We start from the raw sequence: 24,086 nt of genomic DNA, 5'->3' as shown, positions 1-24,086 counted from the left end.
CAAAAAAATACTAATAGTAGTACCCAAAAAATACTCTTATTGTAGTATATAAAAACAAAAGGTCATAAGTTTTATTTACCTACCCGGTAATTTATTTACGAGTTGGTTCTTTAGTAAAAGAAAATCATGTATGTTTGGAGAATATAATATTATTTCTTAAAAAGTTAACTACTTTTTTTTACATTAACTAATGGAATTATTGAATAATGCATAAAATTAGCCAAGGAGTAATGCACAAAAACGTAGCCAAACCACTCTTGCAATGCAGCGGCCAGCGGACTGTCTTTATAACTGCCAGATCCCTACGGGACAAAGCAAGCGTGAATGCGATAAACTCAAAATGTAGTTTTAACATAAAATAAAAACGGTTAATTAACTTTTTAATCCTCAAATGAGGATTTTGAATTTTCATCCCTAAATTATTTTTTAAAAATATTTGATTCTTAAATAATTTTTTTGTTATTATAAATAGTTTTTATTGTTAATAATATTCGATCAATGTTCAGATATTTACTCAAGTGTGATCACGAAACCATAGATTGTCAAGAAGGAGGATAATTACTAGTTTACATCGTAGAACTCCTGTTGGTGGTTGGGTGCTTGAGGGTTAGGATTCAACAATGATTTTTCTTTTACATTTTAATAACATAATATTTTAATTATTTATTTAATATAATAAAACTTATATAATATATACATGATATTTAATTTATCTTGTTTTATCATAGTTTCTCATTTAACAGATAACGTAAATAACGAGACTATTTTTAATAATAAAAAATTCTTTAAGGACCAATTATTTTAAAAAAAAATTTAAGGATCAAAAATTTAAAACCTCATCATTTGAGGAATAAAAACTTAATTAATCCAAACAAAAATATCTTATTTGTGTCATTTTGAACACAAATTTTAGCAATAAAAAATATTAAAATAGATTTGATTGTATTAAATAACAATTTCAAATATGTTGCAGCTCCATTGGGCGGTTTATGGTTTTCAAAGTAACAAATCAGTAGCAAAATTATTATTTGAAAATTTTCCAAACATTTGAAGGAAAATCAAGTAATAACCCGTCTACCAGAAAATTGCCTGGTCACTCGGAGAAGTGAGTTCTTAATGGAGCAGTGCAGTGCACCACATCTTTAACTTTAGTGCATGTGAGACGAGTACGTAGTAGAATAAATCATAAATCTGATTGGAGACACTATTTATTTATTTATTATACCTTATATTTAATGGAATTGTCAACTCTCCTGTGACTCTCACCTAATCTGATTAATTTTTGGGGTGCAAATGCAAAACATTAATATTGATATATTTAATAACAATACACGTGATGTGAGTGACTCAGAATATAATTTATTGATCCACTCATCATCTAACTTCAGGTGAGTTGGCAATTCCTAGTAATAGCTATCGCAGTTCAGAATTTTTATTTGTACCTAACGTGTATAAATTCTGTCAGGCGAAGTACAATGTGTCAAAATTATGCTTACGAATTATTTTGGTCTCTTTAATTTTCACTATAAATAAGCTATTTCTCTGTTTTCTTTACTCGAATAAATTTATTATTTCGAGTTTACAAAATTTGGGTATTGAGTAATGTAATACAAGTTATTTCTACATTGCCGAACTCGTGCACCCGTAATGGTTATTCACTAATTTTATTAATAAATTTCTGTGAAAGAATATGACTAATTATTTTTAATAGATATTTTCTTTTAATTACATTTTTTTATATAAAAGATTTAAATATGAAATTTTATTTTAAAAAATTAAGTTTATTATAGTTCGAACCTACGATTTATTAGTATCAAATCATATAATTTATGGTGTTTTACCGCTGATAGGATAAAAAAATATTTTTATTTATCCATAATAATAAAAAAAAAGTATAAAAAAATTTATAATAATCAATTGAACTAAATCCGTTTAAGATAAAAGAATATAATAAAGACTATTAGTTTATAATATATTTTCGTACAATTAGTACCAAAAGAAATACTACTAAAATCGGCGGACGTTAATAAGATAAACATGAAAGCACCATTTATGAACTATCTTATTTTAAGGTTCAGTTTTTTCTAATATGTCATTTGTCTTAACATCTCATGCTCCGCCAGTTATAGCAAGCTTCTATAGTTATTTTCTATCTAGGAGAGTTTATGTGAGGATGAAATTGGCAAAAAAACGCAAGTAGTTAAGACGTCATGCTGAAAAATTGTTTCTTGTTATGAAGAAGACACCAAAGAATAAAGAAATCGGGACTACTTGGGAATACATTGCATGTGCTATTATTTAATAAGTATTCTTATAATTTACCTTTAGACCTTATATGATAGTATTTTTTTTTAGGCGCTCAACATTTTTTTAATACACCCAACAATAAAAGGAAAAAATAAAAAATATCCTTACATATTACAATTTGTATGAAACTTATAAATTATGAATTCATAATTTTCGTTTGAAATCTATAACTCGAACATGTAATTTTAACGTTATTAGCACGATGTTCTAACCAACTGAGCTAATAGATCAATTATATTAAAAATAATTAACAACATATATATATATATATATATATATATATATATATATGTATCACTAAAAATTTTAATATATATTTAATACACATAAATTTAAATAATAAATTTTGTAACAATTAATTTTAATTTAATAATATTTTTTTACATATATAAATTTTAATCTTATATTAATATTACATTCATAGAATCATATTTCATAAACTCTATTGACTAAAAGTCTGAATCGTACAACGCTAATGAGATATCAAAATATTTGGTTGAGTACCTTTCATACATAGAAGTGGACTATCATCATACAATATGGATAACAATCACATGTGCACATACTATTAGGCATGACAATTATCTCCGCAACTCGGGATCCCCGTAGGGACTACCCTATTCTGGGCCCTACGGTCGAGAAAAAATTCTCCGCGGGAACGGGGATGAAAAATCCCTTGCAGCTAATTTGGGGACGGGGATTATGCTCTCCACCTCGCAGGATCCATGTATCCCCGCGTATATAGAATTTTACTTATATATCCTTATAACTTATAATATGTATAACATAAATATAAAGGTTAATATAGTATTTTACTAGTAAAAAAAATACAAAATAAAATTATCATATATATAAGTAATATCTCACAAGTCACAAAGACGCAAACATTACCCAAATCCTAAAATGCCGCATCAAACATTTCGACTTCGTTCCTTGACTTCCTTCTCCACCTTTGTTTCTTTTTCACTGCTTCACCTTCATGGTTTTCGAAACTCGATCTACGCCAGGGCTTTCATCAAATTCGAATGGCTGAAGATGATGTTCATAAAACCGCTTTCCGCACCCACCATGGACATTACAAATTTAAGGTAATGCTCTTCGGCTTATGCAACACACCTTCCACCTTCCAGGCCACCATGAACGACACCCTTCGACCTTTTCTCCGCAAGTATGTTGTTGTGTTCTTCAACGATATTCTAGTCTACATCCCTTCCTTGTCTTCTCATGTCGAACATTTGGAGGTCATTTTGTCCACACTCTCTCAACAACAATTTCTCCTCCAACAATCCAAATGTGTTTTCGCTCAAAACCAGCTGAATTACCTTGGTCGCATGTTATCGACAAAAGGGGTGGCTCTGGATCCCGACAAAGTCCAGGCAATGTCGGATTGGCCAATTCCTGCAACCCCTATTGCCTTGTGAGGATTCCTTGGATTAATTGGGTTTTATCACCAATTCATTCAAGGGTATGCTGCTGTCGTAGCATCGCTTACCGCCTTGATTCGACGAGATCAATTTTGCTGGTCCCTAGAAGCGCAACATGCTTTCCAGCAACTCAAACACCTGATGACGCAAATACCTGTTCTCACCACTCCAGACTTTTCTATCCCATTCACCCTCGAGAAAAATGCGCCAAGTTCCGCTATGGATGTCATTCTTCTCCAGAATACCCACCCAATTGCCTATTATAGCAAAGTCCTTTGCCCGCGTCTCCAACGAGCCTTCACATATTTCTGTGAGTTACACATAATCACGGTGTCAGTCTGCAAATGGCGTCACTACTTACTTGGCAATTCCTTCACTATCCTCACGAACTACAAGAGCTTGAAGGACATCATGTTGCAGGTCATACAAACCCCCAAACAACAGACGTATATGTCTAAAATTTTGGGGTACGATTACACCATCAAGTATAAAGTTGGCTCCACCAACGTCGTTGCAAATGCTTTATCTCGGATTTTGGCACCAGAGGAAATGCACCTCTTCTCGTTGTCTATGTCGAACTCCGTCATCCTTGGGAAGTTCCGCCAAGCGCTTGTCCAGGACCCCAATATGATGCTCTATTACGACAAATCCACCAGCAACCCGAGACTCGCCCAGACCTCTCCATGCATAAAGATGTCATCTTCCGGCAAGGAAATATTTGGTTGCCTTTCACGACGTGATTCACATATGTATTATTGGAGGAATTTCACTCTTCCCCTCTCGGTGGTCACATGGGCCTAGCTAAGACGCTCCACCGTCTTCTCCAGAATTTCAATTGGTCCAATATATAAGCCGACGTTGTTCGCTTCGTGTCTCAATGTTCCACTTGTCAACAGACAAAGTATGAGACGAAGAAATCCGTCGGCTTGCTTCAACCACTACCAATAGCATCGAATGTGTGGGAAAATTTGTCACCTGATTTCATCATTGGGCTACCACCTTCGCATGGGTCCACCGTCATTTTGGTCGTGGTCGGCCGCTATTCCAAGGAGGCTCATTTTAGTGCTCTCCCTCATCACCATTCAACTTACAAGGTCGCTCTTTTATTTCTGGATATGGTGTGCAAGCTCCATGGGTTCCCACGAAGTCTCATTTCAGATAGGGACCCAATTTTTGTCAGCAACTTTTGGCGGGAGCTTTTCCGTTTAAGCGGTACCAAGCTTCGAATAAGCACCGCCAACCACTCTCAATCAGACGGCCAAACGGAGGTTACCAATCGCATTCTAGAACAATACCTTCGCTCTTTTGTTCATGATCGCCCATCTCACTAGTTCAGGTTTCTTTCGCTTGCGGAGTAGTCATACAATACCTTCGTTCACTCCAACACGGGAATTTTCGCTTTTGAGGTCGTCTATGGCAAGCCCCCACTGTCCATTCCCCAATATCTACAGGGCACTTCTACAGTGGACACAGTCGATGTCTTGCTATCCACTGGGGCCGAAATTCACACTTCTCTCCAACGACGTTTACTTAAAACTCAGGTCGCCATGAAAGTTACAGCCAACAAGCACCGTCGCAATGTTCAATTCGCTGCAAGAGAATAGGTGTATGTAAAGCTCAGACCTTATCGCCAAACTTCCCTGGCCCCGGCCTACACCAAGCTTTCAAAACGTTACTATGGGCTCTTTCAGGTTGAAGAACATATTGGCCAGGTGACTTATCGCTAACAATTGTCGGTCTCTTCCCGGATTCACCCGGTGTTCCACATTTCGCTTTTGAAGCTGCACCAAGGCCATTTACCATAAACTCTGCCCCCCTTTCGCCCACTGCCACAAAATCATCTTCCTGTCATTGAACCACTATCTATACTGGACTGGAAGTGGGACAATTCGTCTTCCATGCCAACCAAACTTGTCCTAGTTCAATGGAATGGATTGACCCCAGAGGACACCACGTGGGAACAATGGGATACACTGCACACCTCGTATACAACCTTGGGGACAAGGTTGTTTTTCCGGAAAGGGGTATTGATAGCAACTGCAACATACCTGAAGCTAATAGCAGCAACAACAGACCCAAAATAGTAGCAGCAGTTAGCTATTCCGTTATTACAATTCCACTACCACTCCACTACTCTGTCCACTACGTCTGTTATTGCACCAATATCTATTCAGTTATAACCGTATCTGTGTATTCTGTTGGCAGAATTATTCACCAACACCTTAGATTGGTGATCCACAATTAAGTATAAAAGCATGAAGAATAGTAATAAAATGGACAGACTAGAACTTACTCGTATATTTTCCTTCTCTTCGCTTTTCTTTTATCTCCAGTTAGCTATCAAACACCCTCAACTATATATAATTTCTCTTGAAAAAAACAGTTTTATCGCCCTAATTTTGGGCATCACCTTATATAACCGTAATTGCAGCTAGTAAATATAGCCTGTACAAAATGCCAAATTTTAAATTATCTGTCAGATTTACAAAAAAAAAAAATATATATTCAATGAAATTAATGATCATGTCCCTCATGAAAATTGCTTATTTTTCTATAGAAAGTTTTCCATATACACATGTAATCAATTAAGAAAATGGATCTCAATTCAGAATCAATGCTTGCTGGTCTCCATGTCAGTGTCTACAACCTTTGGTACACATTTCTTGAATTTCTTGGCGTTTTCGGTGTGGGACACCTGGAGGGCAGTTAAAAAAAACAGTAAAAATCAATAAGCATGCATGCATACAAGGAGGGTATTCTTAATCTTATGCATGGTAGAAGTTCATAACAAAGAGAATTTGCAATGAAGGAAAGGTTAGCGGGCTAGGCAGAAAAAAGGTATATAGTCACATACGATGCAAGACTTCCACTCAGATTTATCATGTCCTTGACCAGGAAGATGGTGGAATATGTGAACAAGTACAACAGCATCCAGAGCAGCGTATTCTAACTGCACATACAGAACAGCGTTAGATAACTGAATGACTTGATTCAAATGTATTGTAGTCATCATAGTCATTTATGTCTTATCTTCTAAATCTCTTTATAAATCATATATACAATACAATTTTGAAACATTCAATCCATTTATCCACTATTAGAAAAATAAAACTCTTTGTATTCAGCAACCGATGTGAATGGATTCAAAGACCTAGCATACTAGGAATTATACAAAAAAATCAAGTTCCCAAAGCAAATGTCGTAAATGCATTATCAGAAAAGTTTAGCATTAATGGATAACAAAGAAGAAAGAGGAGAGCAATTACTTGATTTGGAGTTAAAGGCCGTTGCTCCCAATTGCTGTTTCGTCTTGTCTTGTTTAAACTAGCTCCCAGTATTTTCTGATTTACCAATAAAAACACCAGTTTTGTCAAAATAAACTAACATAGAAAACCCAGGGGTTTCGATAATTATCCCTCTTAAATATCAAAATTACTTAAAAAGAGACATGAAACACTAAAAGAAACATTCAGACATACAGTACCTCTGCAAGTCCAGCCAAACCACCCCGAGGTTCTTTAAAAACATTCTGGATGTCCAGCAACATTTCATAGTTTTTGAAACATCTCAACTCTTCATATGAATAAGCAAGTTGCTTTGCATCGCATTGGAAATTATAGCCTGAAAATACAAGCCATTGGGCAGTAATGGTTACTAGTTGAGATTTACAAAAAACACTTAGTGCTTCATCTGCCTTGAGCATTTTTGCTTACAATTGTAAGAAGACACTACTTATCATAGCCCACTAATAGTAGCATTCTCATTCAGGTCAAAATAATCATATTACAGAAGTTAGGGATCAATCTTAACCACCAAAAATTTGGTTTGCCAATATATTCAAAGTCAAACGAATTGAGAATTTTCATACCAAGTTTTAGAATTCTAGGTGACAGCAAAATGCAAGATAGACAATCATCTAAAATGTCAGGCACTTCTTTGTGTAACTTTATCAGATCAAAGATAAAAACCATCTTTTCAGAAGCAATTTGCATGATAGAAACCTGAAACATGGAAATTCGAGGAGAAAAGGAAAAGAGAGAATCAAGAGTTCAGCTTCTGATCAGTAACATGTCATAGCTCATAAGCCCAAAACCCAGATATAATTATTTTCAAACAATTCAAATAAACTTAGAAAGATGTACGGAGAAACATTAATCTATCAGGAAGATCATTTCAGTTACCTTGTTGGGTTTGCTGCCTTTTACGTAATTGGGTTTCCATTCACAATCAAGACCTATAACTTTAAAACCCTTAATATGCCTTGTTGCATCAAGCAAACCTTCAACTTCATCAACCCAAATGATGCTATCAACCAATAATTCATCAAGATGTAAATAACGCCCTTGCAGATTACTTGTTTCAGGTACTGCAGGACATAAAGCAAATTTGTGTTTATCATCTGGAGAATAAATAGCAGAGAATAGACACTTTACATAATAAAGTAAATAAAATAAAATGGTAACAACATCAATGTAAGCGAGATGGTAACAAAGGCAATAGAAATTCCAGTGATACAAGAAAAAAAAATTAAAAAATAACAGGAAAAAAACAGAACTATTTGAAGCAAAAGAAGAATAAGCAACCAGCAAACTTAATGAGTACAAAATCTGTGTTAATTAGAATACAATCTGTATTCTCCTTATCACAACAAGCTGGCCTACCTTTGATGTCCAAAAACCTGTCTAGGCAGTACCGATCACACAGTTCATCAACTTTCTCCATGTAACCAGCTTCCAGTGCCAAGTAAACCTTGAACAAGTAAAATTAAAAGATTATACTATATGCACGTTTGAAAATTTTACTGGGGCTATAAGGCCAAAACTGTCGAGAAAAACTAACATTCAACAAGCATCATTTTTTTCCAAAAACATAAATAAATAAAAGAATTATAAACCTTATTACATCTTCATTTCAATATAATGCAGAACCAGAGTGTTAATATTTTTCTCATAAGCCTGTGTTCTGTATCCATTTTAAATGAAACTGTCATGATTTCCAGTTGAGCAGCTGATGCTTTAATAATACATCCCGGGCACTTCACACTGTTCAATCCCACTCAAAACTGGACATAATGGGCTCATGAAACCTCCCTGTCTTGAATTTGAAAATCTTAAGTCTTCTTTTAATATATCCACTCTAAGCAATTCTAATAGCAGCAGAGTGTGGATGGTGCCTAATAATCAAGCTAAAATTATGCTTAGGGTGCCTATGTATTATGTAACTGATATATTAAGTTAGAGAGCTGGTAAAAAAAGTAAAAAACAAATCATATATTCTGCGAGGCGACCCCTAGCCTTGTAACTTAAACCATCAATCAGTTTATAACAAACAAATATGAGTGTACCACCTGAAATCCCTTGTCTTTAAGCAATGGGTTCAATACTTTTATCAACAGACTAGCAGTGATTTAAAAACTCACTGAGAAATATTCATACCTTTGCAAAACCATTTTAAACAACGTATAGATCATCCAATATTTAGGAAATATACTTTAAACATATTTTGCAGCACTGGGTATTCACATGGCCCTAATTACCCATTAAATATGAAGAGAACAGTAACACAATGAAATGTTTGTTCTGGTTTTCATGAGGAATAAGTTGACAAATATAAAGTTAATAAAAGTTAAATAAAGCTAATGAAGACGCCTGAAGATTGTCCAATAAGGACTGCTGAAAACACCATGCAACTGAAGCAGAATAGGAAACCGATTGTCTAAGTGTCTTTTGTAAATAACATAATCAACATAGCAAAGAAATCAAAATTCAAGATCAAGGAAAATGAATACAATGGTGACACTAATCAGTACAATTCACTAAAGGACATAGTTTAAAAAGAAAATATTTGTTATTTTAAACAGTTTCCAGTGGTGTACACCTATTCAACACAGATGTACATATAGAATGGCAGTTATTAGCAAAAAGATGAAAATGACTTCTAACCAGATATTCCATAAGCTGTCTATCATTGTTTGTTCTTGCCTCAGCAACATCCCAACATCCTTTTTCTGCCAAGTTTTTTAGTGAGCTGCAAATCAATAAGGGAATCTTGTAAATAAGAAATTAAAAAAGGTAAGGGATTGTGAAATTGGATTTAAGATGCTCTGAACAATCAAACAGCACTAGAAAATCCACACTGTGTCAACCAGTACAAGTCAATTACCTTTCTTTACACCTTTTGTATACATCTGGAAAATCCTGCTTTAGATTATTTTTCTTTATAATCTCATAGGCATTCTTTAGCATGTTCCTCTCAATGAACTCCTCTACAAGTGTGGATAACATTGGTTTCCCCATAAATGTTGCCCACTTCTCTGCTGCTTTGAATTGATTACTCTGTATCATATCAAGGAGAAAAGACTGGCCATACTGGTGGATAGAGAATTGCTCTATTAAAGTGACAGCTGTCATGTAGAACTGGGATTTTACCAATTCAACAATATACTGTTCAACAAATTCGTTTGCTGTGCCATAACTTAATTCGTGTTTTTCCTTAATTTGACACATTGCTTTTTCAACATTTGTTAGTTTTACATCAAAAATCTCGAGTAGCTTCATGACTATCTTTTCATCATGATGGATCTGGCCCCTAATAATATCTACAAGTAGATGGGCAACCAGGTCTTTCACTTCCAATGAGTCTTCTGTAGTGATTGTTGATCTTTTCAGGAATCGGCGAAGAGCTGATATTATCAGATGAGTAAATCCTTGACTGTGATCTTCAAATAATGGAGAGACATACATGCACTGAACAATAAAAGTTGCTGGTCCGGGTTTTGGATCATTATGGAGAACAAGATGTACTTGATGTTGAAGGGCTCGGAATTTTGCTGTTGCCTTACAGGTGCCTATGCAATGGCATTTGAAGAGAAAAAAACATTGAAAATAGCAAGAAACAAGATGTGCATTGATGAGACAGAACCATAGTGTAATGAATAATCTTCAATTTCAATAGCAACCAAAGATGTTAAATATCTTATTATTGATCATTTATAAAGAGATTGCTGATTTGTTTGAAAAAAATAGGTTACTAACTTGATCAGGGACTCATTTATAAGATCTGATAAAAAAATTAGGTCTATTAAATTGACAGTTATGGGCTTTTCAAATAATAAGTCTTCAGCGTATCTTTAGACCCTGAAAAGAGATAATTGGTTCTAAAATCATTTTCTGCACACAAAAATTGCCACACATGGGCAATAACATATTAAAGAGGATACCACACATGTAGCCTAAAAGATATAATAGTATATAAAATCTTTGATGACAGAACATTGAAATGTTCACCCCCAAAATAAATAGTTTTGGGAAACTACATAATTAACAATGTTAATTATTTCAATCTTTCATTCAACATAAATATTTACAACAAGGAAGAGTGAGATTTTGGACAAATTTTAGATCACCATTAATATCTTGGAACATGAGGGTAAGAATTTAACTGAATAATTCTAAGCCCTCAAAGATTTTGGAAAAATTTTGGATGACCATTAATATCTTGAAACATGCGGGAAAGAATTTAACTGAATAGTTATAAGCCCACAATTTTCTACAATGTCAATGATTGCGACAAAACTACAACCGTGACATTAATTTAAAACCTTGACAATAAATATTGATGTCCAGTCTATCTGGGCAAATGATGTTTACTTAAAGAAAAACAAACTACCAGAAAGGTTAACGGAACCATTTCAGCAAACACTTAGCACTCATCATCATATGACCCCATTTCATACAACAACTATTGGCATTGAAAAGGAGAATAATTCATACCATAGTAATAACATTTTTTCAGCAGGAACAGAAATACCACCGGGGAGACATGAGTTAAATCATAGAAAGCATGTGTGCATAAGGTCAACATTTGGCTAGCATCGTCCTTGGTGGTGCTTGTCTTAGCTACATTCTCCTCCAAACCCATCCCTGGTTAAAACTGTAACCAGAGCAGCAACACGTTAGATAACTATTTAAGGTTAAAAAATTACAGCCATAAACCTCATGGTTCTTAATTCCATACATTCATCAGATCATCTCCTCTCTAATCTAAAGCTTGCTTTTAAGTGAATGGCTCCTCTACATAAGCAACATCAACTTCACTCAAACACATAACCAAATTGAACCAACATTCTTGTTATCTTTACACACAAATCAATATGTATACAGTGATATATGAATGGTGCCACAACACTGTATAAGTGACTCCACAGTAGCATGTCGGTGACTCAACTAGGTAAAATTTGCTGCAAAGATTAAAAGTCTCGTAACCTAAGCGCCATTGAAAACTAACATACAAAAATTAAGAAGTACTAGCAATTCTCTCTCTGCTCACATTTATGACTCAAAATTCAGAGGCTCAGATAACTATGCAGAATTAATTTGTTTACAAAAAGCTTAGACGCTTTAAGTACAATGATCTTAGTCTTACGGTGTTTGATTTGCGGCTGAAGAAGCCAACACACTGCATTTCACAGTGATTTTGAGAAGCATCGTGTTTCATTTCATCCCCGTTGGAGACAAGTTCAGAAGATTAACATAAAAAATAAATAAAAAGAAGAAGTTCGGTGCGGTTGCTTTTCCCTTTTTTTTTATTTTTTGAATATGATAAGCAAAACAAAGCATGCAGCGGAAAAAAGAGACAAACCTTGGAGAAAAAGGGAGAAAAAATAAAATAAAAAACAGAACAGCATAAGAAGAAGAGAAGAGAAACTTACCCACTACAGTTGGAACCAATTCGGTACAAAAAAATTGCAGATTGTAGGGTTATCTAGCTCTTTATACCTCCTTGTTTCTTCTGCAGCTCTGGTGTGCCTTATGGGTGACTCAGTAGTCAGTATTGGTATTTATATATATATATATTTTTTTTATAAAGTCAGCATTGTGAATTTTATTTTATTTTTCAAGTTGTCAGCGTTGGTTGTTGGATGCAAATATTCGAAGAAGAAAATAGATGGAGAATGGGACGGGTATTACTAAATAATAAATAATGATTTGTTTAAAAATTAAAACATTAATCCGTGACGCGAGAAGATTCTATATTTTTTCTTTCAATATCTTTTTATAAGACCTAACCGATTTACCCGCGAGAAAGTTTTATATATTTTTTTTTATAAGACCTGTCCAATTTACCGCATGAGCGTGCAAATTTCGTTATTATTTTTAATTTGGTCGATGTGTTACAAATTTCATTTGGATATACATTGATTCTACCGGACCCACAAGATCTTTTCCACAACGGCAAACGGTAAATTAGAATTAAAAGTAAAATCCAGCATCACCCGCCATAATTTTTCTGGAAAAATTGATTAATGAAAATGTTTAAAACATATTTAGTTAATCTTAATATGTTTTCTAAAATTAAAAATTGATGTAAAATATGTAAATAAAATTTTTCTTTCACTGGAAAAAGTTAAATTTTTGTCTTTTTTTGGAATATTTTTGCAAAAAAATGAGATAAATTTGATCTCTGGAAATCATAATTTTTTGGCAATTTTTTTTATTAATTACGTATCAAATATGAAAATTATAGTGTCTCACTTTAAGATTCTCATGAAAGTAAAAAAAATTCGCCTACCAAACAATCCTAAGGCATGCTTGGAATGGTGACAACTTTTTGGTTTTAGGATTTTAAAAATAATTTTTAAAATAAAACATGTTGGTTAAAAATGAAACGTAAATTAATGCCTAATTGTAATTTTTTTACAAAAATCAGAAATTTTAATTTCACATTTTGCATTTCCGGTTCATAATTAAATAGATAATAATTTATATTAAAAATATTTTATAAAATACATTTTTAATGCTTAATTGTAAAATTTCTTTTACAAAATTCAAAAATTACACACCTCTCTTTTATTTTCTATCCAAAAATTAATTCAAAAACCAAACCAATTTTTATTTATATTAATAATTAAATACTACTTTTATTTTATAAAATTGATAGATCTTTGCTGAAGATAATATTATCTTTTATATTGAAAAATTATAAACCTTTATTTTCTAATTGAACGTGATATACTAATGATTTTAAATATCATAATTAAATAAAGGAAAGTAATAAATATATTTTCAATTATCATTTATGTACAATTAAGTAATAATATAAAAGGAAAATAATAAAGAATTTTAATCTGATTATATGTTTAATTTTGTTTCTTAATCAAAATAAACAAATTAGCATTTATGCATTCAATAATGAATTTTAAAATAAACAAAATCATATTATATTTTTTCTTCCTTATCTTTTTCTTCGTGTATTTTTTTTCCATCTCATCAACTCTCTATTTCCTTTTCTTTGTACTAATCAATGCTATTTTTTTAATGTATTTTGTTATTCAATCGTAACAATTGATTTGATTTTCAATTTAAAATTCCGTAATCATTTTATGTGTGTCAAAATTCGTTTAAAAAAAATCTGACAACTTTTTCTTTCTTTATTTTTCTTATATTTTCAATTAAAAAAATTCTAGCAATTTTTGAATTAGTGTTAAGTTAAAATTTAAAAGATTTTTCATGTCATTCTTTTTATTTAATTTTTTTAATTAGTCATTGGTTGCTTGAATAATTGAATATTTTAATGATATTTGAATTTCCTTAAAGTAAGAATAGATTATTTTTCATATTTTTAATTATAGTTGAATTTTCTTAAAGTTAATAAGTATACAGAGAAATTAGATAGTGACAATGATACATTTCAATCATTCAGAATGTATTAAAAACTATAAATGTTATTCTAAAATGGAGGTTGAGAGTTCTACTAGGGTTTGAGATGATATTGAGATAAGGGATAATTCTAAAGAAAAAGTAACGAAGAAAACTAAGTGTAAAGGGCTAGGAGATGATATGTCTACGGGGAATGGGTTCGAGTTGGATGTAGAGGACAACAATGACAAAGATAAGTCGTATCTAAACTCTCTTTTGACTATAAAGTTCTTCTTAGGCAATGATGTTTCAGGCTTTGATGTGAAGGAATATTAAGGATGTGGTGAAGATGCCAAATAGTTAAATGATGAAGAGAAAGACTTCATTTCTTGTCCAATAGTGAATATACCGAACTCAAAGTTCATAGTTTGGTGTGCTCCATTGAAAGGATCTCTTATTGTGCATGTCCTTAGAAAAAAAAATGGGGTTCAAGAAAATGTGTAGGTATGAGACTATACAATTTATGGTGACTTAAAGGAATTCATTGATACTACCTATACCAATAACATGCATCTACTTTTTGGTAACTTGTCACTTAATAACTCAACAGTTAAGTATGCTTGACTTTAAGTAGTTATGGGATGGGTGACCTTCTGGGAAGTTTACTGAGAAACGTGTGAGTAAGGACACACTGAAAAATCTCGTGTTGGTTTATGGGAACAATCATTGCTCTTGAAAGCAAACATATCAAATTTTTGAGATCTCGAAAAAGGCTACCTATGAAGAGTTCTAACCGATGGAGGGCTCTGACCAACGAGGAGGTTAATGAAGTTTTGTTGTGTTTTTCAATGGTGGCATTCTTTCATCATCTGAAGGGGTATTGTTTGGATGTCCGGGTGATCTTAAAGTCGTCACAATAAGTGAAGACATGATGCTTAATGCTTTAAGGAAAACAATTATGAACACCATCCGAGGTTGCATAATTTTACTTGATTTTTTTACCGTCAACTTGTTTACGTGGGTGATGGTTGTATTGAATATGAGTTTATGAAGCTTAAATGCAACGATGATGAGGGTAGAATATTTTTCATATTTTCAAAATTTAGTAGCAAAGGTTCAATTGAATTGAATACAACTTTTGGCCGATCTCCAGATGAAATCCCTACCTTGTTGCACACACCAATGAAACCAATATTTGATTATGATATCATTACTTTGACACGTGATAAATTTGTGTAGTCATGTTTTTACTTTATAAAAATCGCACGTTAATTGTTGTTTTTTTATAAAAAAGTTTGTATTATCAATGTTTTTTTATTTGTTGATATTTGGTTTATGAATCAATTGAAGAAACCGTTGTTGTTAAATTACTAGGTGTGTGTTGTTTAAACAATTGATGAACAAAAGAAAAAATAATTCAACCACAATATAAACTGAAAAAAATATATTTCAAAACAACATAAAAAATTTTACATATTACATCAAACCATAAAAAATAAAAAATAATAACATATGTCCAATACAATATTCAACTATCTTTACCGCTTTTCTTGTCACTACCATTGTCATCCCTCTTCCTGAGTCTCTACGTGTTTGGGTTGCCGCTTTTCTTGTCACTACCATTGTCATCCCTCTTCCTGAGTCTCTACGTGTTTGGGTTGTACCCAACTACTAAGTCCTCTTACAATAGTTGCAAAGCTTATTGTATGAATTGACGATGACTTGTGCCATCTAGCACAACTCTGAGGTCTAGCAAGCTCTGCATAGCTTTTTATGTCATCTAGAATCGATCATGCAATAACAATTAAAGTTAGTAACTATTTTTTTAGTGAGAAATTATGAAAAAAATAAAAAAAAAATCCAATTTGCAATACCTAAAAAGAGTAGTCTCTACCTAGTACATAGTCTGCCAGTAGCTACCTAGAATGTAGTTGTACTCTAATGGGTGGTAAACGTACAGAATCTCATGGTTGTTGTCCTTCCTTTGACAAAATGATATAGGAATGAGAAACCTTGTAAAACCAAGGCAAATAGTTAGAGGTGCAAGTCTAAGGACCCCAAAGTGGCATAACATTGCCAAAAGGAATGATATGTTGTTGTCACTCTATCCACGCCTGATCACAAAGTTGATACATATGACAGAGAGGTGGCTAGCGTGGAATTTCCTGTATATGGCCAAACTGCCTCAACACTTTCTCCGGACAATAAGGCCTCACATCAATCTCGCATCTGATGAAGCCAAAGAAAATGGTTTGTTGTGCGAAAGGCCTTATGGACACCACACGACAACATCCATTTGTAGGTCATTCAGTCTTTACATGGTCGGAAAGGCAAGCCCGGTACCTCGCAATGCCTTCCATCTGGTGGCTATTGGGTCCTCCACCACATAATCCTTTGACTCTAAGTAGTCAACACCAGGTACATGCGTAAATACCCATGATTGTAAACAATATTAATTATAATAACAAAAGGATAATTACAATACTAAAATAATTTACTTACCACGAGTAACATCATATGATCTTCACACTGCTTGCTGCTATACCTGGCTCGTATAGGAGAGATTGTTGTACAGGTACTCCAATGTAGCTACTCCCCATGCGTACTTGTGAAAAGCATCCAAGTTGTTAAAGTACTGGAGGAGAGCAACATGGACATGAGTCGAGGACTTGTTGACAAATATCGTATTATCAATCAAGTGCAAAAGATAAGTCGTGGCAACACAAACATATGAACCTGACTCAACATATCAGGGATACAAGTGTGTCAACCACGCCAACCCCATTTTGACACTTGTGTTTGTTCGTTGCAGCCTCTGCATATGTTGGAATGCCTAGATGAGTCATCATTGGGATCTTCATCGCTTCTCTATCAAAGAGTGAAGGGACATGATCAATGGTCTTGCCTGTCATAGGTATGTACAACAGACAAGACACATCATCCAGAGTGATAGCCATCTCTATAACAAGTAGATGGAAGAAATACGTCTCTTGGTGTCACCTCTAAAAAAAGGCATTCACCAAGCCCTTGTTTACAGTAGGATACCACTCTATAACAAGAGTTGATAACCCCAACCAATCCACAAAGCTCTAACGTGCAGATAAGTAGAGGTGCTAACACCTAGGCACTATAACTGGAAAGCTTCAGCTCTGACCGCTCCTAATGAATCCAAACATGACCAACATAGTGGGTGTTGCATGACTGAGGAAGGGATAAATCAATTGGACCTCCTCCAAATGGAGGTCTAATGATTCTATCAGCAGTTGGCCCTGATTGTGGTTATGGTTGTGGCTATTGTTGTCGCTCATCATCATGACATGCGCGCTCTGACATAATCACTCTACAATGTCTCTTTACAACATTTCTCCCTTCTTGTGAAGAGCCTTCATGCGAGGAGGGGGGGTGGGGGGGTCGTGTCCAACAACATACGATGCCTGTTTCGTATGAGCCATTTGAAAAAAAATGAAAAAATGAGTCACTAATCGTTCATAATAAACACTTATATTTAACTAAAAAACATTATATTTGTCTAAAAGTAATAAAAAAACAACAAAACACATAACAAAACTGTAATTCTGTTGTAATGTTTTTCCTGAACCACAATGAAATCATGATTCCGTTGTGGTTTCTTAAACCCAAAAAAAGGTAATGAAATCACGATTTCATTGTATTAAAATATACAACAAATTTGTGATTTTGTTACCTCAAAGGAGTTGGGGAAGGAGAGGGACAAGGGTTGAGTGTGGTTGGAAAGTGTATGAGGGTTAGGAAGAATGAAGAAGAGAAAGAGAGAAAAGGTTAGGAGGAGAAGGAAGGCGAAAAAGATAAAAGAGGTGCCAAGAATGGGGGTGGAGGGAAGAGCAAAAAGGGAGGAGTGAGACAATGAAATTTCACAATAGAGGTCGAAAACAAAAACAGTATGAACCAATTGTAGTTCCTCTTAAAAATGAATCTAAAGCCCAAATTTGTATTGGTTGGACCAAGTGTGAGTGTATGCTTGTAAATAGTGAAATACTTTCCTTTCCACTTTCCAACATCTCTCTACAATCTCAAATGATAGTGACTTTTTCCCCGACCTTCTTCCAATTCAAACCAGTGGCATTTTCGCAAATGTGAGCGGATCCAGGTCTATTTCTATCCCAACTTCTGCTTCTGCTTCCACTTCCACCCTCGTATATAAACCTTTCACTTTCCACTTCCCCTATTCAAAAACTCGCAAAAGAAACCCAAAATCTCTTCGGCTCTCTCTCTTTTCCATATCCATATATATCCCCAAACCCTACCGTTAGGTTCCCCAATTCAACACCCCGTGGACCGGTGCGCTGCTTCTTTGTTCGTACGGTTTCCGTCGATTGCCTCCGAAACGATGTCGTATCGCCCAAGCGGGAACTCCAGGACCGAGGTCCGCCGCAACCGGTACAAGGTGGCGGTGGACGCGGACGAAGGTCGGAGACGACGAGAGGACACGATGGTGGAGATCCGCAAGAACCGCAGAGAAGAGAGTTTGCAGAAGAAGAGGCGCGAAGGATTCCAACCTCAGCAGATACCTGCGTCCGTTCACTCTAGTTTGGTAGAGAAGAAGGTTAATTAACGAATCGCTTTCGTATTTGTATCACTCTGATTGTTGAATTGATTTACCTGGTTCGTTATAGGATAAATTTTCCTGAATTATAGTTATATGCGTGTGTATGTCGCTGCAGTTGGAACACCTACCATCTATGGTTACTGGTGTTTGGACTGATGATAATAACCTGCAGCTCGAGGCGACGACGCAGTTCCGGAAGCTGCTTTCGATTGGTTTGGGATCGGTCTCTCTGTGTTTAATTTGTTGTTTAGTGAATTTTAATGGTGCTTTGGTTAATTTGGTTTTTTGTGTGTATCAGAACGTAGTCCGCCGATTGAGGAGGTTATACAGACTGGTGTGGTTTCTCGCTTTGTTGAGTTTCTCATGAGGGAAGACTTTCCACAGTTGCAGGTTTGTACTTGTCTATTTTGTTTATTCAATTAGTGATTTGAATATTGCTTATGGTGATGTTGGTCTATTGAATGTTGCAGTTTGAGGCAGCCTGGGCTTTGACAAATATAGCTTCTGGGACGTCTGAAAACACCAAGGTTGTCATTGATCACGGGGCTGTCCCAATTTTCGTGAAGCTACTTGCTTCTCCTAGTGATGATGTCCGTGAACAGGTATGTTATTCATTTTTCATATATTAGCATACCTTCATCTGTCTATGAAATGCAAGAACTTTGGGATCCAGTTTTTTTTTTTTTGTGATAATGAAATTAAAAGGATTGCAAAACTTGTTTGTTCATGTTCATTTTTGGATTTGGGTATGCTTATTGTGGGTGTGATGTTGCATGTGCATGGTCGTGCATGCAAAAGAAAGGAATTTTGGAGTAGGGTGGGGTGTGGGTGGAGGAGCTGTATGCTTGTGCTGGGTGTTTGTATTTATTAACATGCATCTGACATCAGAAGGCAACAATACCTTGGTGCACTGTTCCATGCTATCATTTGTTATTAACTTAACATTTTACCCTTGATATTTTGGTACTCACAGGCAGTGTGGGCATTAGGCAATGTCGCGGGGGATTCACCTAGATGTCGTGATCTTGTTCTCAGTCATGGGGCTTTGCTTCCTTTGTTGGCACAATTAAATGAACATGCCAAGCTTTCTATGCTTAGAAATGCTACCTGGACACTTTCAAACTTCTGCAGGGGCAAGCCACAGCCTCCTTTTGATCAGGTATGAAAATATGTATTGCTTCTCCTAGTTAACCATTTCTTTTCATTTCGCTATAGTATTCTCTGTTAATATGATGGAATGCTGCAATTTTTTTTTTATTACCTTAGTTGGTGAAATACTCCTTATGAAGTAATCATAATTGAAATTTGTATTCTGTCACACATGATGAAACAGAAAGCAGTTATATATTACTCAAATTTTTTTATATGGTTTGTCTTTTGATCTAAAGAACATCATTCAGTTTTTTCTTCATTTTCTTTAAGCAAAATCTTTCTTGCTTTTCTATTGTGAAGTTGCAAAGTATGCTTTTAGGCACTGAAACTAATGTCTATGTTAGGAGAAATAAGGAAGAGAAGGGCTGTGAGGGAGGAAGTAGTGAAGGGGTATTCATTACTGGACTAAATTGATGTGTGAACCATGAGCATAACAGAATAGATAGAGGGTCCTTGCAGGGAAACAGTTAAATGACTATCAGAGGGTGTGGGGGTCATGAGAGGGAGAGGGTATTTTGGAAGTAAAGGTTGTTCTGGCTACTGGAAGAGTCTGCATTATCTTATATAATGTTTTTTCTTATTTTTTTAGTTTTTTTGGTCTTATTTCTATTTTGGTTGTATTTGGCTGTATTTTCTAGTTTATGAGAGATTTTGCTTGGTGTAAGGAGCCAGGCTACATTTTTACCTGTTGAATATACATATGCATGTATGTATGTACTTCTTGAGTAGGTCATTTCATCAAATCTTAGTCTTAAATATTGTACTTGCATATGAAAGCGATAGTATTGAAACTTGTAATAGCCACACTAGTAAATCCTGGGCTCATAGCACCAATGAAAAAAATAACTTGTAGGGTTACCCGTTGGCTTAGTCATTGGTCTTTCCAGTATTTGTTTTCTTGTATGTGTCCTGCTTTTACTGATTGATTTAAGCTGCTATTATTTTCTATTTCACAGTTCATACATTATACTGTTTTTTTTTCCTTCAGGTTAAACCTGCACTTCCTGCTCTTGCCCGTCTTATCCATTCAAACGATGAAGAAGTATTGACTGATGCATGTTGGGCACTGTCATATCTTTCTGATGGCACAAATGATAAAATTCAAGCTGTAATTGAAGCTGGTGTTTGTCCCCGACTTGTTGAGCTGCTGCTGTGAGTACTCTGCTTCTCGAATATGGCTATGCAAAAATATATGCTCCCATGTGTCATTTTAATGCCAAATACTAAATGTCCTACTCTTATTCAGGCACCCATCCCCTTCAGTGCTAATTCCTGCTCTTCGAACTGTTGGAAATATTGTCACTGGAGATGATATGCAGACTCAGGTATTTTGTTTAGGAATGTCTCTTATGGTTGTTATGTACAGTAATGTTACTTTTCCTTTCTACATTACAGAATAAGGAAAACAGTGATAGCATGACTATTAATTGCAAGTTGCAATATTCTTTTCTATTTTCCTTTTGTTTTACACATGAACAATCCTTCAGAATAATGTCTCCATTTTTCTTTTTACTGTTGGAGTCTTGTTCTCATTGATGTCCAGCGCATATATTGTGATTTTTTATTTTTGTTTATCATCTATTTTTTTTTTGTCATCTGATATATTGATCAATTTATGTTTGCTTTTAAGGTTACTAGATTTTTGTTGGTTTGTTGTTCCCCTTTCCCTCCAGACAAACATTACATCAAACTCTAATGCTATTGCTTATATGCCAATCCTTTCTTTTGACTGAATTGGTGCTGTATAGATAATGGATTTTCACTGGGGAGAGATAATAGATGACTCTGATCTGTAGTTTGTTTCTTAAGACCCCATTGTCAAGTGCAATTTAATAGGTTACTCTGAGATTACCTATTCATGTTTCTATTTTGGAAATGATGTGTCTGGTATCAAAATATGCTTTCTATGATTTATTTTTTTTAAGTTTCTGGTTGCTTTAACCTAGTGTTTTGCCCCATAGGTTATCATCAATCACCAGGCTCTTCCTTGCCTTCTTAATCTGTTGACCAATAATTATAAAAAAAGCATCAAGAAGGAAGCTTGTTGGACCATATCCAATATCACAGCTGGTAATAAGCAGCAGATTCAGGTATAGTTACTTGTTCATTTTATGGTAATTAAGGCTTGATTTTCACTTTTAAAGTTCTTATTGCAATAATATTTTCTTCAATTCCTGATAATAAACAGGCTGTGATTGAGGCTAATCTAATTGCTCCTTTGGTCAATCTGCTTCAAAATGCTGAGTTTGATATCAAGAAAGAAGCTGCTTGGGCTATCTCAAATGCTACATCCGGTGGTTCTCATGAACAAATCAAGTATGGGGAAGCACTTGTTTTTAATATTCTCAAAGAGGTTAATATGATCTCATAATTTTTTTCCTTGCAAGATATGAATTATTTCCCCCTGGTTTGCAGGTTCCTAGTAAGCCAAGGGTGTATTAAGCCCTTGTGTGATCTTCTCATCTGTCCTGATCCTAGAATTGTTACAGTTTGTCTGGAAGGCCTTGAAAACATCTTGAAGGTGGGAGAAGCTGATAAAAACATAGGAAATACTGGTGATGTGAATCTATATGCCCAAATGATTGATGAAGCTGAGGGATTGGAGAAAATTGAGAACCTCCAGAGTCATGACAACACAGAGATTTACGAAAAGGCGGTCAAGATTCTTGAGACATACTGGTTGGAGGAGGAAGATGAGACTATGCCTCCAGGGGATGCTTCTCAGTCAGGGTTCAACTTTGGTAGCAGTGACGCTCCTGCTGTGCCGTCCGGTGGATTCAACTTTAATTAGAAGATATTCATGCTCTACTGGGGTAACATTATATCTTTGGCTTTGTTCTAGCTTCTCTGTAAAAGTTTAATGGAATTAATCAATTATGTTTTGGCAGTCTGCATATGTTCTATGTTTCCTTCAATTGTTCAATGATTATTCAGAATTTCTTCAATTGCAGGAGTTTTGGTTGGTCTATCTGTGAAGTCCTCCTTTATGACACGACAGCAGTTGGGGGACAAGTCAACGTCTTGTCATTGTCCTAATGTCCTTGGGTTGTACGAGGTCCAGCAAGTAAATACATGGTTGCTGGACTGCCTTGGGTTTTTGCAATGCCTGATATTTCATATCTCATGGTGTAAAATGCTTTGTGGCTATATTTTTTTGCCACCGTAGAGAATACTAGAGTCTTCTTTCTGCCAAGTGATCATTTCATAGAATTAATGAATGCTCAGTCTCGTGATTTTTTTTTCCTTTGTTATATATGTCCTAGATTGGAGTAAAAAGTTACGATTGTTGGTTTTTTTGGCAAATGCCAAATGCTACTGCCTATCCATTAGTTACAAGGAACGTTTTGGAGTCTTTCTTTTATCCTCTTCCTTTGTAAGCTTTTTTAGTTGACGTTTACCCCAAAGTTCCATTTTTCATCACGTTATGTAGGCCCCGGTACATTTACATTATTTATTTAGTACTTCAACTTGGGACTATGTTTTCAAAAGAAAACATGCTGCAATTATTGTGTAGTCTCAAAAGATATATTTATTCTCGGGGCTATTATCCGTTCCATGCTAGTTATATGCACTCGCCTGATTTTTTCTCACAAATCCTTGATTTACGTTTGCACTGACCTTATACCTGATGTTGCTGGGAGGGAAAACGCGAGATGGATTCCAACTGTTAAAATCTCGTTGATGATGGCTTTAACCCCATTTTTGGTATGGTGGATAGAAATAATAGGATGTTTGGGAGAGGAGAAATAAGGTGAAAATAATTTTAAAAATGGTGGAAGAACCTGTTGCACTATATTTTTTAACCTATTTTTACTTGTCTCTTTCTCGTCAATGAAACATTTAATTTTCACTTTACTTGTTCTTATTATTTACCTTCAATTTCAGTTAGAATCTAGATGCAGAGGAGAATGTGATGTAGAATAAGAAAAATAATCTGTATTATTTGCTTCATAGTTTTTGGTGGTGTGATGTCTCGTTTGA

General features: G+C 34.8%; 2 protein-coding genes across 4 annotated transcripts; one reads left to right on the top strand and one right to left on the bottom strand.

Annotated features, from left to right (window-relative positions):
• Nucleotides 1-6,261: 6,261 nt before the first annotated feature.
• Nucleotides 6,262-12,587, bottom strand: LOC100797818 (uncharacterized). 2 transcript variants are annotated; one of them, XM_006606489.4, is made up of 11 exons: nt 12,442-12,587; nt 11,504-11,663; nt 9,894-10,578; nt 9,674-9,758; nt 8,393-8,480; nt 7,913-8,097; nt 7,600-7,732; nt 7,216-7,352; nt 6,998-7,072; nt 6,586-6,681; nt 6,262-6,426 (listed from the first exon to the last, which is right to left on the bottom strand). In XM_006606489.4, the coding sequence occupies exons 2-11, from the start codon at nt 11,649-11,651 to the stop codon at nt 6,343-6,345; spliced, it is 1,716 nt and encodes a 571-aa protein (XP_006606552.1). In that variant the 5' UTR covers nt 11,652-11,663; nt 12,442-12,587; the 3' UTR covers nt 6,262-6,342. The 2 variants fall into 2 exon arrangements, with proteins under 2 accessions (XP_006606552.1, XP_003556536.1); XM_003556488.5 differs by lacking the exon at nt 12,442-12,587 and adding an exon at nt 12,156-12,335.
• Nucleotides 12,588-18,446: 5,859 nt separating this feature from the next.
• LOC100797267 (importin subunit alpha-2) lies at nt 18,447-23,466 on the top strand. Of its 2 annotated transcripts, none has more exons than XM_003556487.5 (11): nt 18,447-18,950; nt 19,069-19,165; nt 19,252-19,343; nt 19,424-19,555; nt 19,927-20,112; nt 21,094-21,257; nt 21,352-21,430; nt 22,067-22,195; nt 22,294-22,421; nt 22,521-22,918; nt 23,057-23,466. In XM_003556487.5, the coding sequence occupies exons 1-10, from the start codon at nt 18,735-18,737 to the stop codon at nt 22,894-22,896; spliced, it is 1,599 nt and encodes a 532-aa protein (XP_003556535.1). In that variant the 5' UTR covers nt 18,447-18,734; the 3' UTR covers nt 22,897-22,918; nt 23,057-23,466. The 2 variants fall into 2 exon arrangements, with proteins under 2 accessions (XP_003556535.1, XP_006606551.1); XM_006606488.4 differs by having other exon boundaries at nt 18,556-18,950; nt 23,040-23,466.
• The last annotated feature ends 620 nt before the right edge of the window (nt 23,467-24,086 follow it).

Source organism: Glycine max, chromosome 20 (assembly GCF_000004515.6).
Source record: "Glycine max cultivar Williams 82 chromosome 20, Glycine_max_v4.0, whole genome shotgun sequence".
NCBI classification, from domain to species: Eukaryota; Viridiplantae; Streptophyta; class Magnoliopsida; order Fabales; family Fabaceae; genus Glycine; species Glycine max.
Note: the sequence above shows the minus strand (reverse complement) of the source record. Positions and strands in the feature narration are given on the sequence as shown.

Coding starts and splice junctions, on each gene's coding strand:
- LOC100797818 (XM_006606489.4), bottom strand. CDS start 11,651: ATGGGTTTGGAGGAGAATGTAGCTAAGACAAGCACCACCAAGGACGAT. Junction 8,098..8,392: donor CAGGTTTTTGGACATCAAAG/GTAGGCCAGCTT, acceptor TATGTCCTGCAG/TACCTGAAACAAGTAATCTG. Junction 6,427..6,585: donor CTGAGTGGAAGTCTTGCATC/GTATGTGACTAT, acceptor ACTGCCCTCCAG/GTGTCCCACACCGAAAACGC.
- LOC100797267 (XM_003556487.5), top strand. CDS start 18,735: ATGTCGTATCGCCCAAGCGGGAACTCCAGGACCGAGGTCCGCCGCAAC. Junction 19,166..19,251: donor CCGGAAGCTGCTTTCGATTG/GTTTGGGATCGG, acceptor TGTGTGTATCAG/AACGTAGTCCGCCGATTGAG. Junction 22,196..22,293: donor GTAATAAGCAGCAGATTCAG/GTATAGTTACTT, acceptor GATAATAAACAG/GCTGTGATTGAGGCTAATCT.